The sequence below is a fragment of the Crocuta crocuta genome, unplaced genomic scaffold, assembly GCF_008692635.1.
Source record: "Crocuta crocuta isolate KB4526 unplaced genomic scaffold, BGI_CrCroc_1.0 scaffold318, whole genome shotgun sequence".
NCBI classification, from domain to species: domain Eukaryota; kingdom Metazoa; phylum Chordata; class Mammalia; order Carnivora; family Hyaenidae; genus Crocuta; species Crocuta crocuta.
Window position 1 is genome coordinate 1,081,729 of NW_027531425.1, and position 16,743 is coordinate 1,098,471.

General features: G+C 43.1%; 1 protein-coding gene and 1 non-coding gene across 6 annotated transcripts in view; one reads left to right on the forward strand and one right to left on the reverse strand.

Moving 5' to 3' along the window:
- LEMD1 (LEM domain containing 1) overlaps positions 1 to 11,779 on the forward strand; it is a 29,667-nt gene extending 17,888 nt beyond the window's left edge. For 2 of the 5 annotated variants that reach the window (XM_077772019.1, XM_077772022.1), the window contains exons 5-9: positions 7,547 to 7,620; positions 8,536 to 9,188; positions 10,461 to 10,660; positions 11,010 to 11,140; positions 11,676 to 11,779. In XM_077772019.1, the coding sequence (XP_077628145.1) occupies positions 7,547 to 7,620; positions 8,536 to 8,734 (273 nt within the window). In that variant the 3' untranslated portion in view covers positions 8,735 to 9,188; positions 10,461 to 10,660; positions 11,010 to 11,140; positions 11,676 to 11,779. The remainder of the gene's footprint in view (positions 1 to 7,546; positions 7,621 to 8,535; positions 9,189 to 10,460; positions 10,661 to 11,009; positions 11,141 to 11,675) is intronic. The other 3 variants (XM_077772023.1, XM_077772024.1, XM_077772020.1) reach the window with 2 other exon arrangements.
- On the reverse strand, positions 2,126 to 2,210 carry TRNAQ-UUG (transfer RNA glutamine (anticodon UUG)). Its single transcript has one exon. It is a non-coding gene; the product is annotated as a tRNA-Gln (tRNA).
- Positions 11,780 to 16,743: the final 4,964 nt, after the last annotated feature.

Consider the following 16,743-nt stretch of genomic DNA (forward strand, 5'->3'; position numbering starts at 1 on the left):
TGTGGGTTGCCTTTTCGCTTTCTTGGTGATATCTCTTGGTGTACAAAGGTCTTCAGGAGTTTGATTATGATGTGTATTTGGGCATGGATTTTTTTTCTGTGTGTGCTTGTCCGGTTTGGAATTCACTCAGCTTCTTAAATCTGTACATTTATGACTTTAGCCAAATTTGGGACATTTTGAGCCATTTATTTCTTAAATACCCTTTTCAGCCTGCCCTCATTCTACCCTTCAGGGACTCTGATGGCACAAATGTTAGATCTTCTGTTGTAATCCCCCAAGACTCTATTTGTCTTTTGTTTTGTTTTGTTTTGTTTTTGTTTGTTTACACTTGGCTCTTCTCTATATGTTCTACTTCTTTGCAAGGAGTCAATATTTTTTTTTTCATTTGCTACAAACCTTGTCATATTGTTCCTTGAAGCATTTTATGATGGCTACTTTAAAATCCTGGTCAGATAATTCCAATATTTGTGTCATCTCAGGTTTTTTAAAATGTTTATTTAAGAGAGAGAGAGAATCCCCAACAGGGCCTACGCTGTCAGTACAGGGCTAGATCCCACAACCCTGGGATCATGACCTGAGTTGGCATTGAGTTGGATGCTTAACTGACTGAGCCACCCAGGCACCCTGAAAGGAGAGTTTACTATCTATTATTCCCAATTCATGCCATGGAGGGCCACATGGGGACCTGCCAAGGTCAGGCAGGGGATTAGAGTGACAGGAAAGTATGGGTACCTGACTTTATTGCGGTTTTTGAAGGAATAAATTGGTCAGGCAAGGTAAGCATTTTAGGATTGGCTAGTTTGAATGACTTTGGTGGGCTCCAGGCTCCAGGGGTGATTCTTAGTTGGCCAGTATCTGGCCCCGGACTGAATTAGAGCAAAGGAAATATTGGCTTGGTGTGTGAGGGGAAAAGAGCGAGGTTGGGTATATGGGTTTGGGATTGGTTGGTTTGCCCAGAACTCACGTGCATCCTCTCCAGGATTAGCAAGGCTCTGATCATCTGATGACGTTAAAGCACCATCAACTCCAGAAAACAAAAGCCATGAAATACAACAGGGTCTCTATTCTGATCGATTTGTCTAGCTTGTGCTGATAGCAGAATGTTTTAATTACCTTCGCAAGCCCCCATCCTCCTTGTTGTTTTATTTATTTTATTTATTTTTTAAGTTTACTTTTTGAGAGAGAGAATCTGAGAGAGAGGTTGGGGGAGGAGCTGAGAGAGAGGGAGACGGAGAATCCCAAGCAGGCTCCGCACAGTCAGCACAGAGCCTAGGGTGGGGCTAGAACCCACAAACCATGAGATCATGACATGAGCTGAAATCAAGAGTCAGACACTTAACCAACTGAGCCACCCCGGCGCCCCTCTCCATGTTGTTTTGAAACAATGTCTTTATTTTCCATGTCCCTTTGTCCTTCCATGTAAATTTCAGAATAAGCTTACCAAGTCCCATGAAAACTTCAGATTGGAATTTTGATTGAAATTTTATTGATTTTATAAATTAAGTTAATTATAATTAACACCTTTACTTTGTCGAGACTTCCTGTTCACGTTCTTTACATTGATTCAAACTTTCTGTGATGTTCTTCAGTAAGACTCTAACTTTCACACTGTAGGTCATGCTCTTCTTTTGTTTGCTTTTTTAGGTAGCTGGGTCACATAAGCTTTTAAATTTTTTTTGCTATTGGGAATAGTATCTTTTAAAAATTATGTTTTAGATGGCTTGTTGCTAGTATATAGAAATACAATTGACTTTTGCATAGTGATCTTCGAACAATGACTCATTGCAATTATAATGATTTTTCTGTAGAATTTTTTTTAGTCCAGTTTGTATACCTTTCATTTTTGTGTTTGTTTGTTTTACTGTGCTGGCTACAACCCCTTTATTACAGCGTTAAGTAAGAGTGATAATAAGAATTCTTTCTTTGGTTCTGATTTTAAAAGAAATGCTTTTAGCATTCTACCTTTAAGTATAGGTGTTAGAAGTCACCTTTTATTTTATTTATTTATTTTTTAAATTTATTTCTGAGGGAGAGAGAGAAACAGCATGAGCAGGGTAGGGTCAGAGAGAGAGGGAGACACAGAATCTGAAACAGGCTCCAGGCTCTGAGCTGGCAGTCAGCACAGAGCCCGACGCGGGGCTCGAACCCACGAACCACGAGATCATGACCTGAGCCAAAGTCAGATGCTTAACCAACTGAGCCACCCAGGCATCCCTTAAAAATAATTTATTTATTTATATATTTTTAAATTTACATCCAGCTTAGTTAGTATATAGTACAATAATGATTTCAGTAGAATCCAGGGATTCATCCCCTACATATAACACCCAGCGCTCATCCCAACAAGTATCCTCCTTATTACCCCTCAACCATTTACCCCAGGCCGGCTCCCACAACCCCTCCAGCGACCCTCAGTTTGTTTTTTATATTTGAGAGTCTCTTATGTCTTGGCCCCTCCCTGTTTTTGTATTATTTTTGCTTCCCTTCTATTGTGTTCATCTGTTTTTTATCTTAAATTCCTCATATGAGTGAAGTCATAATGATATTTGTCTTTCTCTAACTGACTAATTTCACTTAACATGATGCCCTCTAGTTCCATCCACGTTGTTGGAAATGGCAAGATTTCACTCATTTTGATTGCCGAGTACTACTCCATTGTACATATACACCACATCTTCTCTATCCATTCATCCATCAATTGACATTTGGGCTCGTTCTATACCCTGGCTTTTGTCAATAGCGCTGCTATAAACATTGGGGTGCATGTGCCCTTTCGAAACAGCACACCTGCATCCCTTGGATAAATGCCTAGTAGTGCAATTGCTGGGCCTAACTTGCTTTATCAAGTTAGAGAAGTTCCCGTTCTGTTCCTGATTTGCTGGATGCTTCCTTTTTTTGGTTTTAATCAGGAATGGAGATGATCATAAGTGTTTTAGCCCTTCTTTTGTTAATGTGATACAGATTATTTTAGAATGCTTTTAGTTCATTCAAAGTCATGACTTAGGTTAAAGGAACACAATGTTGAAAATGAGAGTTTCATTAAATCAAGGTTGAGGTATAAACAATGAAGTAAGAGTCTAAATTATTGCAGGATCTTTTATTAACGGAATCACTTTTAGTCAACAAAGGGAATTGAGGTTAACTCAATTTTAAAGAGCTCTAAATCAAAAGGATTTTTTCTGTCTATGAGGAGGGTCACGACTGCCAGCTTGCCAAGTCGTTGATAAAAATGTCTGTTTCTACAGATGGGCTGTTTTAGAAAAACCGCATCCATGAAGTAGAGTGATTGGAAAGGGTAGGACATTGCAGTTGGGTGGGGATTTCACCCGTGCTCCCAGGAGCACCGCTGCCTCCTGACTCCCCAGAGGCCGCAGGAAGAAGTCCTGGAAGAGTAAGAGAAAGGGGTGGGAAGGAACTCAGCACTCGGCTCAGCGCCTTTCTCTGACTGCCTGTCACTACAGGTGTCAGCCTAGGACATTTCCAGCGAGGTTTCTGTCTATACTGGGAAATCTCCATCTCGCTGAAATGCAAACAAGCTTGTGTTTCCTTATGCACAAAAATGAATGGCTTTAGTCAAGGTAGACCATTTTTCAAAAACCAAATACGTTTTGTGATGAGTAATGGTTTGATGAGATTGTTGATTACTGTTCTTCTGGTTCGGTTTATTAGCCCAGCGTTCTGTAGTTCACTCTAAATTTTAAAAAAAATTTTTTTAATGTTTTTTTATTTATCTTAGAGAGAGAGAGAGAGAGACAGTGTGAGCAGGGGATGGAAAGAGAGAGAGGGAGACACAGAATCTGAAGACAGGCTCTAGGCTCTGAGCTAGCTGTCAGCACAGAGCCTGATGTGGGGCTCGAACTTGTAAACCACGAAATCATGACCTGAGTTGAAGTTGGACGCTTAACTGACTGAGCCACCCAGGCGCCCCTTGTAGTTCACTTTAATACAGTATGACAGTATGACAGTAATATCTCATTCACAATCCACTTTCAGATTCAATGGACATAATATCTCATTCACAATCCACTTTCAGATTCAATGGATATAATAAGTAGGCCATAGCACAAAATTAGTCTACCTAGAAAAATCTTAAAAAAAAAAATTCATCGAAAATATTTAAGAAGAGATCAGATGGCTACAGGTGTTGCTTCCACGGGAAATTAATGAATGATCTGATCATTTATTAATTAATGACAACAGTGTTTTAGACATATGTTCTCGCTCTGTTTTTAAGGATGAGTTTCCCCAATGGAAATAGGACAAAACAAAAACACAGGGCATCAGAGCCAGAATATCTGGGTTTAAGTATAGTTGTACCTTTTACTGATTGTGTAACCTGGGCAAATAATTTCGCTCCATAAACCTGTTTTCTCATCTGTAAAACGGTCACTCCAGAGTTGTTAGCAAGATTACATGGAGTGGGGCATGTCGAATGCCCAAGATAACGGACGAGCAGAACATGGTATTTCTAATTCTTTTCTAGGAAAGCAGCATTATCCATCACTCTGCAGGACTGCATGGTGATTAGAGCAGGGACTCGGAGGTTACACTTTCCTGGGTTGCCTCCTGGCTCCACTATCTCACCAGCTATGTGAGGAAGGGCTCATGATTTAAACTCTCCATGCCTCAGTTTTGTCACCTGTGAAATGGGCATAATGAAAACACCTTCTGCACAGGGTGATATTGAGAATTAAATGGGTCTATTCATGTAAAATGCTTAGAGCTGTGCCCAGCACCCAGAAATCCTAAGTGTTCCCTAGGATTATAAGACACTGATTGTCCGTTGTATTGGCATATCTCAGAATTGCTTACATTTTAACGACAGCTGTGATCAATAACATGTGGATGGTTATCACTTTGTGATTTGAAGGCCAGGGGCATAGCGGAGAGGGTATGGAAACAGAGCCGGCCATACATTCCCTGGCCGCCCTGGGCTGTGTGTGTTGAAAGCAGCATGTTTGCAGTTTCTCGCTCTGGGCCCAGGGAGGAAGGAACATTACATTCCCCCGTGGGGGGCCACTCACCCCCTCTCAGCCATTGTTTTAATGAGCACCAATATTTTTTAGTTCCATTGTAAATGCTGTTTATAGTGAAAACTACATTTCAACAACATTAAAGGATTTTTTTTTAATGAAGAATGAATCAACTACAGACAGGCCACCTGATGCAAAAACTCATTTCACTGCTTCCATTTTCCTCTAGTGTGTGTTTATGTGTGTGTTTACCCGGTGGCCATCACTGTGTATATACAATTTTATACTCTGTTTATTGTAATCAATAACCCTTTCCCTAGACTTTATAATTATTATTATTATTGATGTCTGCACAGTCAGGTGGATCGGCCATAATGACTCCTCTTTTGAAAACCAGAATGTTCATGTTTTACATGCTTTAGGAGAACTCTACATGTGAGTGATAGTAAAGAAATTATAAGAGAAAAGGCAATCAAAGACTTAAACCTCGTTATAGCAGGAGGGAAGAGAAAGGAGCGAGTATTTGATTGCCTAAGAGCTGTGAAATCCTATAATTTGATTTTGCAAATGACTTCTACCCCAAATGTTTTCTTTAACAGATCTATTTTTACATTTAAGAGAATTAAAAAGAAGTCGCATGTGACGGGTATGTGGAGGCTCATTATACCATCGACTACTCTGGTCTATGTTCAAAACTTTCTGTAATTAAAAAGGTTGAAAGAAAAGAATGTGCTTATAAACAATTTTTCCTACACCCTTGGAAACAGTTTGAAGGGTCTCTTGGTGAGCAAACCGCCACTAGCCCCGGTGGCAACTTGGTGAGAATTTTCAAAGCCCCTTTTCCTCAAGAGTCCCCGTCCTCCCGGAAGCTGTAGGGGATTGCACACCTGCAGCATCTACGCTGGACACAGTGCTTCCTTGGCTTTGACATCTGGTGCTACCTACAGCTTCCTACCATCCACGGAGCCCCTGCTTGGGTATCACTAAACTGTATTAAGAACATCTTCCTTAAGAAGGTGAGGCAGGGGGTGGAGGCAGCGGCGGTTTCGTCATCCATGGCCTGAACTGGGTAGGGAGTGACCAGACATAAGTGATGGTACAAGAGGCCTTGCCCTGCCCACCCCATCTTGGACCGAGGCCATCGGACCTGCTGACGCAAGACACCTGGCCTGGACATCGCAGGAATTCGAGGACGATAAGCCTGAATCATAATTAAGGGATGGACAATCAAGGAACACCAGACATAGGAGGAAAACCAGCAACATGCAATTAATAATAATTACCATTATCATAATCATCATTGCAAACACTTATTGGATGCTCACTTCGTGCCAGGAGATGTTTGAATCATTTTGCATATATTAAGTCACTTGATCTTTTTTTTGAATTTTTAAAATAGTTTTTATTTATTTTTGAAACAGAGAGACACAGAGCATGAGCAGGGGAGGGGCAGAGAGCGAGGGAGACACAGAATCTGAAACAGGCTCCAGGCTCTGAGCTGCCTGCACAGAACCCGATGCGGGGCTCAAACCCACAAACTGCAAGATCATGACCTGTGCTGAAGTCAGACGCTTAACTGACTGAGCCACCCAGGCGCCCCAAGTCACTTGATCTTTACACCTTGATTTCACAGGGAGGAAACAAAGGCATAGAGAGCTATAGATTTTCAATGTTTGGAAAAAGAACCACATGAAAGAAATTTAGGGGAAAATAAAAGAAAACACAATTACCCCAACTTCTATCCCTCTTACAGAATACTTTCATTTCCCGAGATTACTTTTTGTTCACAGTCAACTTGCTTTTTATTTTTTATTTTATTATTATCATTTTTTTCCTTTTTCTTTTTTTAAAATTTATTTCTGAGAGAGAGAGAGAGAGAGACAGCATGAGCAGGGGAGGGTCAGAGAGAGAGGGAAACACAGAATCTGAAGCAGGCTCCAGGCTCTGAGCTAGCTGACAGCACAGAACCCAACACAGGGCTTGAACCCACGAACCATGCGATTATGACCTAAGCCAAAGTAGGATGCCCAACTGACTGAGCCACCCAGGCGCCCTTATTATTATCATTTTTAAATAAGCTCTATACTTAACGTGGGAACTCGTGACCCCAAGATTGAGTCACATGCTCTACTGACTGAGCTAGCCAGGTGCTGCCCCACCAACTTGGTTTTTAAAATAACCTTATTCTTTCTATAAAAATGATGCACGCTCATAAAAAAAGCTCCAAGCAATAAAAAAAAAAAGTACAAATAAGAGCAAAATAGAGAGTTGATATTTAAGACCAGAATGTTGCTTGTGTCATGTGACCCTAGTTACTGGTGTGTCTATTGTTAAAGTGTGAGTCACTCAAGTAAAATATTACTTTAGTAACATCATGGAACTTGGATGTTTTTGCTAATTATTGAGTAAAGGCAAACTTAAAGTTCGTGTTCTGAGGTATAAATACCTGAGGTACCAAAAACTTCTGTAAGTTCTTAAATTATATGACTTTTTCTAGAATAAAAAAATAAAGTCCTTTGTAGAAGACATTGGAAACAATAAATTCTTCTTGATATTTTCTTTCTGTTCATTAGAGACTCGCTTTCGCCACTAAATCAAAAGCTATAGATATCTACTGCCTGGCCTATAAGCATCCTGAGGGAATAAGGTAATAATTTTCTTAGCCTATGAGAGGATATTGTTGTCTTATATAGCTCCTGGAAAAAGTTTTGTTATTCAGATTTCTCTGAAGGGCTTGAGGCTGAAAAGAATCTGTTGAGAAAGAAGAATTATCTCATAATTTCAACACTGAAAGGACCTGTATACTGTCCATTTCACCACTGAAACATTTGGAGATAAGGAAACAGGTCAGGGAGGTTGAGGAGAGGAACAAAAGTCACCCTGAACTGAGACCAGAATCCAAGTTTCTTGATTTGTAGTCTTTGGAGACATTTATTCCTACCTGCGCCTTGGAAAATGGGGCGGGGGAAAAAATAGGTAGTTGAAATAAGAGCCCAAAACAGGCCATTTTTTTGTTGTTGTTGTTGCTCAGAAAGTAAAGTCTTCTGGAAAGTTCCCTAACTTCCAATAAAGTGTGGCAGGTTTCCAGGATTAGACAAGTGGATACATAAGACTCTCACTAAAAGATTTCAGAAAGTACCATCTTGTACTTCTAAACAGGACATTAGCAGATTTCAAAAGCACTTCCCATCTCCACCCTGAGAGGCAGTACTTATTTATAGCTGAGGAGGGAGAAAGGAGAGAGCTTGTGTCCTGATGTGTCCCCTATCCACCTGTACCCGCTCCCAGTGGGGACCAAAGGATCCCTGAGTCAGGCCTTGGGCCAGCATTGAAAGATGGTACGCAAGTGGGTGATGATAATAATAAAAAAACGCTCTTTGGGGTTTTAGTGATCTCACACCCCTGTGACCCCTTGTTGAACTCAGCATAGGTTTTAAGAGTAGAAGGCTGCTCCCAAAAGCCTCACCATAGATTCTCCCTTGGGGCCCAAGGACCACATCCTCTAAGGGGGTGCTCCAGTCCTAGCCTTCTACAACCCTAAGACCCCCTGATGTTTCCGCAGGCTTACTAGAAGAGCATCAAGCACCACATTCAAAGAATGGAGAAGCACCAGAGGGACAGACTACTGCATAGTGGACGACAGTGTTGAGTCCGGGAACCTAGAAAGCTTTCCAGTGACCTTGAAGCTTGCTATGTTTGGCATCTTCATCATTGTGATATTTGTCTACATAACAGTGGAAAGGAAGCCGTTCTTTGGTTAAGTGCTTTAGGAACAGAGCAATGAGGGAGCACCTGAGAACTGGAAAGACTTTTCTGAAGAGGGGTGCCGGGCCCCATGGCCTGCTGGCCTTGCTCTATGCCACCCTCACAGATCTGTACCCAGGCTCATAATTTCAAAGCCGAAGTGAACTTACGTACTCTCTAGTTCACCACTTATGTTGCAAGACAAAGAAACAGACCAGGGAGGTTGAGGGAAATGCTAAAAGTCACAATGAATGGAGACCAGAATCCAAGGCGGGAAGAAGGAATGAGGGAGAGAACCAGGCACTTGTGTGAAAAAGTTTGATGACAGGGACTTCCCCCAAGTCATGCTGGCCATCATTAAAGGTGCTTCCACACTTGGCATACTTCTAAAAAACAAACTGTGCCTGGTGTTTTTCTTTTCAGCTATGGTGATAAGCCATATGTCTGACTTGATTCGAAAGGCCACAACAGGTAATTAACAAAAAAAGGAAATGTGTCTGGTTTGGCAAACACAAAGCAAAACCCAACATCATCAAACAGTTTAGAACAAGATAGCATTTCTGCCATTGGAATGTAGCAAGATTTGAAACAATTAATGTCTGATGAGGGAATGTTATGCTCGTGGCCTCTGGGAGAAGGGCAGAGCTGGGTAGGTACCTGCCTCCTCTGTTTATTGGCTCTGTGACCCTGGGTGAGTTAGTTCTTCTCTGAGCTTTAGTTTCTCCCTTCCTTCCTTCCTTCCTTCCTTCCTTCCTTCCTTCCTTCCTTCCTTCCTTCCTTCCTGTCTTTCTGTCTGTCTTTCTGTCTTTCTTTCTTCCTGTCTTTCTTTCAAGACTTTCACTCCTTCCTTCCTTCCTTCCTTCCTTCCTTCCTTCCTTCCTTCTTTCTTTCTTTCTTTCTTTCTTTCTTTCTTTCTTTCTTTCTTTCTTTCTTTCTTTCTTATGTTTATTCTTTTTTGAAGGACAGAGNGTCTTTCTGTCTTTCTTTCTTCCTGTCTTTCTTTCAAGACTTTCACTCCTTCCTTCCTTCCTTCCTTCCTTCCTTCCTTCCTTCCTCCCTGCCTTCCTTCTTTCTTTCTTTCTTTCTTTCTTTCTTTCTTTCTTTCTTTCTTTCTTTCTTTCTTTCTTTCTTTCTTATGTTTATTCTTTTTTGAAGGACAGAGGGAGACAGAGCATGAGCAGGAGAGGGGCAGAGAGAGGGAGACACAGAATCTGAGGCAGGCTCCAGGCTCTGAGCTGTCAGCACAGACCCCAATAAGGGGCTCAAACCCATGAACTGTGACATCATGAACTGTGAGCTTTAGTTTCAACTTCTGAAGATAGGGATAGGACAGACCTCTTAGGGGGATGAGGAATTTGAAGTATTATATTTGAAGCATATAAAGTATTGAGTGTGGTCTACAATCAAATGGTAGTAAGCCTTCAAGAGATGCGCAAGCAATGTTACATTTTGGGACAATATTTCTGCTTCCCAGAGGAGCTAATTCTAGATACAGACAAGTCTTTTCCCTCCCTTTTTAAAAGTTTTTAAATTCCAGTTAATATACAGTGCAATATTAGTTTCAGGTGTACGATACAGTGATTCAGTAGTTCATACAGCACCCCGTGAACATCACAACAAGTGCCTTCCTCAATGCCCATCACCTATTTTGCTCATCCCCCACCCCCACCCCCAACTCCTGTCTGGTAGCCATTTGTTTGTTCTCTATAGTCAAGAGTGAGAAGTACTTTTTTTTTTTTAAAGTAAACTCTACATGCAATGTGGGGCTCGAACTCATGACCCCGAGATCAAGAGTCACATGCTGTCATGCCCAAATTGCGAGTCCCCAGAGACCTCCAAGGAGCCGGCACCGATGGAAGAACAAAAGGGTCTTTATTACAAGCTCAAGCAGGGGCTCACCTGTCTACTGGCACAACAGCAGCAAAGTGAAACCTCGAACAGTGGTGAGCAGGGTTTTTATGCGAGAAGGGCGGGGGTGTTACTATGCACACGTTGCACGTTTTGCATCATTACGTAAGCACCAATATAATTGTACAATACCCATAGTAACAGCATAGTAACAGTTTTGACCATTCAGTATCTGCGAGGCGTCCAGTTACATTTGGCGGGACCCAATCATGACCTTTGAGAGTCTTTTAAAATGACCCATTATGAGGTGGGCTCAGGGGATCTACGTGGGGCTCCTGCAAGCAGTGTTGATTGGCAAGTTTGTACAAAGTAACTACCTGCAGTTCCCAGCCCTGACTCGTCTCCAAGACTACAGGAATGTGACACATTTCTTTTGATTGGCAGATCTGAGGGTGGTCAGAGAGCTGCTTCAGCTGAGGCTTTTCCTGGAACTGGGACTCCGTGCAGCCTGAGGTTGCTCTTAATGGAGGCCTTCATTTCAGGCTCCTCAGTGCTCTACTGTCTAAGCCAGCCAGGTACCCCTAGAGAAGTCTTTTCTTTTTTTTAATGTTTTATTTATTTCTGAGAGAGAGAGAGAGAGAGAGACAGTATGAACAGGGGAGGGTCAGAGAGAGAGGGAGACACAGAATCCGAAACAGGCTCCACAGGGCCCGACATGGGACTTGAACCCACGAACCATGAGATCATGACCTGAGGTGAAGTCGGATGCTTAACCGACTGAGCCACCCAGGCGCCCTACCCCTAGAGAAGTCTTAAGTATCAAGAAGTTGACTGTAGCAATTTTTATGGTAACCAAAATGTAGAGCCAACCCACATATCCAAACATAGGGGAAGTACAGCCTCTTGACAGATAATTATAGAATAATTATAAATACTAACAATGAATTTATCATAACAGAATATGCTTATTTATAAAAATTTAATGACAGCTATATTGATATATAGTTTATATGCCATACAATTCACCTAAGGTGTACAATTCAATGATTTTTTAATATACTCATATTTAGAATATTTTCATCACTCCTAATTTATTTTTTTTTTTTTTAGGTAAACCATGCCCGACATGGAACTCAAACTCCCAATCCCAAGATCAAGAGTTACATGTCCTACTGACTGAGCCAGCCAGATGCCCCACCCTTAATTTACTTAAAAGTTTTTAAATTGCTTTTAATTATTTTTTTCTTTTTTTTTTTAAAGATTTTATTTTTAAGTAATCTCCATACCCTACGTGGGGCTTGAAGCCCCAACCCTAGGATTAAGAGTCACACACTTCACTGACTGAGCCAGCCAGGTACCCCTGAACTTACTTTTTTTTCTAATGGCACACAACAAAAGATGCAGATTTATTATTACCATGTTACCACAACTGTATAAAACACCGGAAGAAAATACGTGAAAATGTTAACAGTACTTCAGTGATAGGATCTCCGATTCCGATTCTCTTTTCCTGATTTCTACTTTTCCACAGATTTAAAGATTTCTATAAGCAGGCTGTGTTAATTTGCTAATGAGAGAGAATAAATTTTAATATTTAAAAATGGTAATACTGTATTACATTTTAACTGCAAGGAACATAAATCTCTGGTAAGGGGGCTTAAACCAATAAGAATTTATTTTTATCTCATAAAAAGAAATTTGGAGCTTGAGACATATAATATTGTTAAAAATAACCAAATGTAATATGATTCTGATTCAAAGAAACCAACTGTAGAAAAAATTAGGATCCAAAAAATCTGAGGGGCACCTGGGTGGCTCAGTCAGTTGAATGTCTGACTCTTGATTTCGGTTCAGGTCACGATCCCAGCATCGTGGGATGCCTTGCTAAGCATGGAACTTGCTTAAGACTCTCTCTCTCTCTCTCTCTCTCTCCCTCTCTCTTTCTATCCCCCCCTCTCCCCCACCCCTCTCCCCAGCTCATGTGCTCTATCTCTCCTTAAAAATGAAACAAACAAAAAACCCTGAAACTGACTAGGTATTCAGTGATACTAAGAGATGTGTGGGGTTGCCTGGCTGGCTCAGAAGGAAGGGCATTTAACTCTTGACCTAAAGGTCATGAGTTTGAAACCCACACTGGGTGTGGACATTACTTAAAAAGAGAGAGAGAGATTTGATCTTATTGAGCACCAGCATCTATTCTGTGACCAGGAGGTAAAAAGCATATGAGGAAGACTGAGAGAATCATAGAGATGTTGGCTGCCATCTTTGAACGGCTGAAATCAGTTCTGCAGTTCGGGCCATTGCATTAGCATTTGAGGCAGAACTCAGGGGCTAACCACATCTGATCTGTATTCTGTGTTTCATCCAGAACAGTAAGGGAGGCTGGGACAGTGAGCATGTGAAGCTTTAGCAGGCTCTCTGTGAGAGCGACAAGGGAGAAGAGGATTGGCTAGAATAGAAAGAAGCAACCTATAGTAATGGTCACATGCTCTTAAAAAAGGACACTTCTTTTTTTTATGTTTATTTATTTATTTTGAGACAAAGGTCGAGAGTGTGCGTGCAGGGGAGGGGCAGAGAGAGAGCAGGAGAGAATTCCAAGCAGGCTCTGCATTATCAGCACAGAGCCCAACTCAGGGCTTGATTCCATGAACCGCAAGGTCATGACCTAAACCAAAGTCAAGAGTGGGATGTTTAACCATCTAGGCCATCCAGATGCCCCTAACAAGGACATTTCTGTTCTTAATATAATTAAGCATTATAAAGTCCAAGTAAACATCTTCTAGAAAGGCTGCTTCAGTACTTTCCATTTTTGCCAGTATTTATACACCAGAATCGTGGAATCACTCACAGAGACAGCACGAGGCATCGGGTTAGTGCCTCACCACTCAGATGTGGGTCCCTGACCAGCAGCATTAGCATCTCAGGACCTACCCTCACCTACCAAGCTAGAACCTGCCTTTTCCCAGGATCCCAGGATTCCCATGCATATTAAGGTTTAAGAAGCAGTGCTGTGGTCCATCCCCATCAGATACTTATGTAAGAGCATCCAAGCTCAAACCTTAGCCAGGCTGATACTAAGACTCAGGCCAGAGGGCCCGGGCGGCAGGTCCGTTTGGAATCTATGCCTTCTGAGGCCTGGTTCCCCCACTTTGGGAAAAATTCGTCTAAAAGGAAGAGACTCAGGCACACAAGTTTAACTCCAAGAAATGTTTCACTATTCATTCATTCAATACTTTATTTAGCACCTCGAACATACTCTCAATGGCATGACAAATAAAATCAATATAAAGTATGGTCCCTGTTCTCAAGGAGTATGCAGGCTGGTAGGGAGATGAGGATGCCAATGGCTATTACAGTGTTAAGGACAGGGTGCCCGGGAGCACAGAAGAGGGCAGCTTTCTCGGATGTTGGCAGTGGACGTGGGCAGTGAGAAATATCACCGCCGAATCCCAGATGACGCGTAGGAGGCAGTTAAAAGAAGGGAGAGAGGCTAAAGGAAATGCCTTCAGGCCAAGGGCAGTATTTACAGAAAGGAGTATGTGAGATCAGCAAGCAAGCGTGGGGAAGCCCACAGAAAAGAAGGGGGGTGGTCAGAAATGGGGCCAGAGGGAAGGCAGGATTCAGACCGTGCAGGGTCTTAGGGACCGTAGTGAGGAGTCTGAACTTCACTCTTGAGGCTAAATCCAGAGACCAGGAAGGCCTCTAAGAATTAACCTGCATCCCTGCCTCTCAGATTGTCTTCTACAGTTAGTTCCCAAGGCTTCCCTGTCTTCCCTTGAGAGCTAGGGAGAGAGTGCTGCTTCAAGAGGGGGCCAAACCAAAGGAGCCATTGGTCAAAACCCGTGTGTCATGCTCTGGCAGCAACAGGGGCAGATAGCCCAGCGTTTGGGAGGCACGACACCGTGGCATGCATTTCACCGCATGTGCCGAGCCCAGGGAGCAAATGTAGCAATGTTACAGGAGCAAGGACGGGGGAGCAGGCATTGGCGACAGCTGTGTGTGCTCGTGTGGGGCACCCTCCTGGGACACCCAGGGAGAGGAGTGGCCACGGTTGCCCAGAGCAATAGAGTGGGTGGTGAAAGGAAACAATTAAAACCTCTGAAAATGCACTTGCCCTGTTTTATGAATATGTGCGATGTGACCAAGCATTTCATGACCCCCTCTGGAAGGTTCGCCTTCCCCTGGTAATCTGGGGAAAGTGCGTCTGGGGAGTGGGGCTGACTGTCTTCCCAGGACCAGTGTCCTCACTAGGGAATTGCCACCAGGCCACCCAGCTGACCTCAGCAGAGGGCGGGAGCGGAGAAGGCCACTTTTCCTGTCGCTGCCCCGTCCCCACGTTTCCACAATGGGGAAATACACAAGCTGTGTGACAGGCTTTTCTGAAATTTCAGACAGAATGAGGGCGGGGGAGAACTGAGCCTCTCTGGGTGCTTTTCCCACCGACCCGCCCCATCCCACCTCCAGCTCCACGCAGACCCAGCAGAAGCCACGACACTGAGATGTTCCTGACCTTGGGCCACACCAAATTCCCAGGCAGGACTCCCTCCCCAGCTAGTCTCAGTAACGGAGAAGGGGATCCGTCTAGAGATGTTCTCTCCTCTTGTCAAGAGCAGACTCCCAGCCAACGGGATGTTGTCGTTTCCCAGTCCTCGCGACTTGTCTGCCTTCCCTGCAAATCCTGGCGCTCCTTGGGCTGGGAGACTGATACAGCCATGGTCTCTGGATCTCTTCTCAAAGTGCCGGCTTGACTGGATCCAGAAAAGAGCCCACTTCCTTTTTAAGCCATTTCCAACCCATATAGGCATGTGAAACCACAAAATCAATACCCCAGATTTTGCCTCCTCCTTATCCCTGAGAGAAGATCCTAAAATGAGCAAGCTGCTGCTAAAAGGCATTCCCGATCCACCTCATTATGCAGTGTTTACCCCTGTAACAGGCTGCCACTCCCAGCGCTCCTTCCTGGAAATGTCGCCACTTACCTCCAGGGGAGACCTGCTGCCCAGGAAGGGGAGGCTCTGACCCCGATTGCCGAGCAGTTAACGGAGGGCTGGCTGGCGAAGCAGAATTCAGCTAATTGCGTGTCACACTGGGCGCTGGGTTGCAGGGCTGTGTCCTACATATGGGGCAATGAGGCCCATCCTATCACATGTGTGCTGCTAAAATCTCTTTCCAGCCAACATCCCGGCTGGCAGATGGAAGAAATTCTTAAAGGCTCTATTTCTGGTTTCCCACAAAGAAACGCTGTGCTACCACCTCTTAAAAATAATTGGTTAAGTACCAAGTTATTTTCATTGCCACAGTCATAAATAAAGAAGTGCTAGACCACATTATTCACATCCATAGTAGCTGATGATAATTCCTTATGCAAGGAAAAGGATTATTGACGTTTGGGAAGTTGCCTTTTCTTGCTTTTTTTTTTTTCCTCTCTCTTTCCTTCTCTCCCTAAGCCTCACCCCCAGCCAAGAAAAGTCTTGTCGATTAGAGTAAATGTGAAGGGGCTGATGTTTTTAAGATTAAACTTGACCCTTTCCTGAAGCAAGAAATGATCTCAAGGCTAAAATAAGAGTGTGCCTAATCAACGTAGCATTTGATTCTGAGGAAGATTCCCCGAAGAAACCTGGATGGCAGAGAGTGAAAAAGAAGCCAATTAGCTTGTGTTAAGCCCCTGTAACTTTTAACAAGCTTGCTCGAGAAGAAATGAACCTATTAAGAGGGCACAGAGCCCCAGGTCTCTGTTAGCTTGGCTAGGCAGGATGCTCCCGCTTCCTTCCGGTGCGTTTTGGCAAAGCAGGTAAGCACAGAACAGGGGAGAATTCGGGAGGTTCTGCAGAGGTGGAGTGGGAGAAAATATACGTGCTAATTAGCATGTTCCTGGGAGCTGTCTCTCGGCATTACAGGACCATGTTCGCTTCAAAATAATGGCTCCTGCGAATGTTCTCATGTGTGTTGAGGGAGGGGGTGGCAGGAGGTAACCTAATGAATCAATCTCCAGAGAGCCAGAAGGGGGTTATTCTAGAAACACTCAGACATGAATGAGGGTGGCTTTTCTCATTTCCTGGCAACAACAGTTTCCTAGAGAGCCATTGTTAAAATCCTCTTTGGAGTTCAAGGATTCGCTAAAAGTATGTGGAGGGGACAGAGTAAGTTTGTCTTTTTTTTTTTTTTTCTGGTTATGACT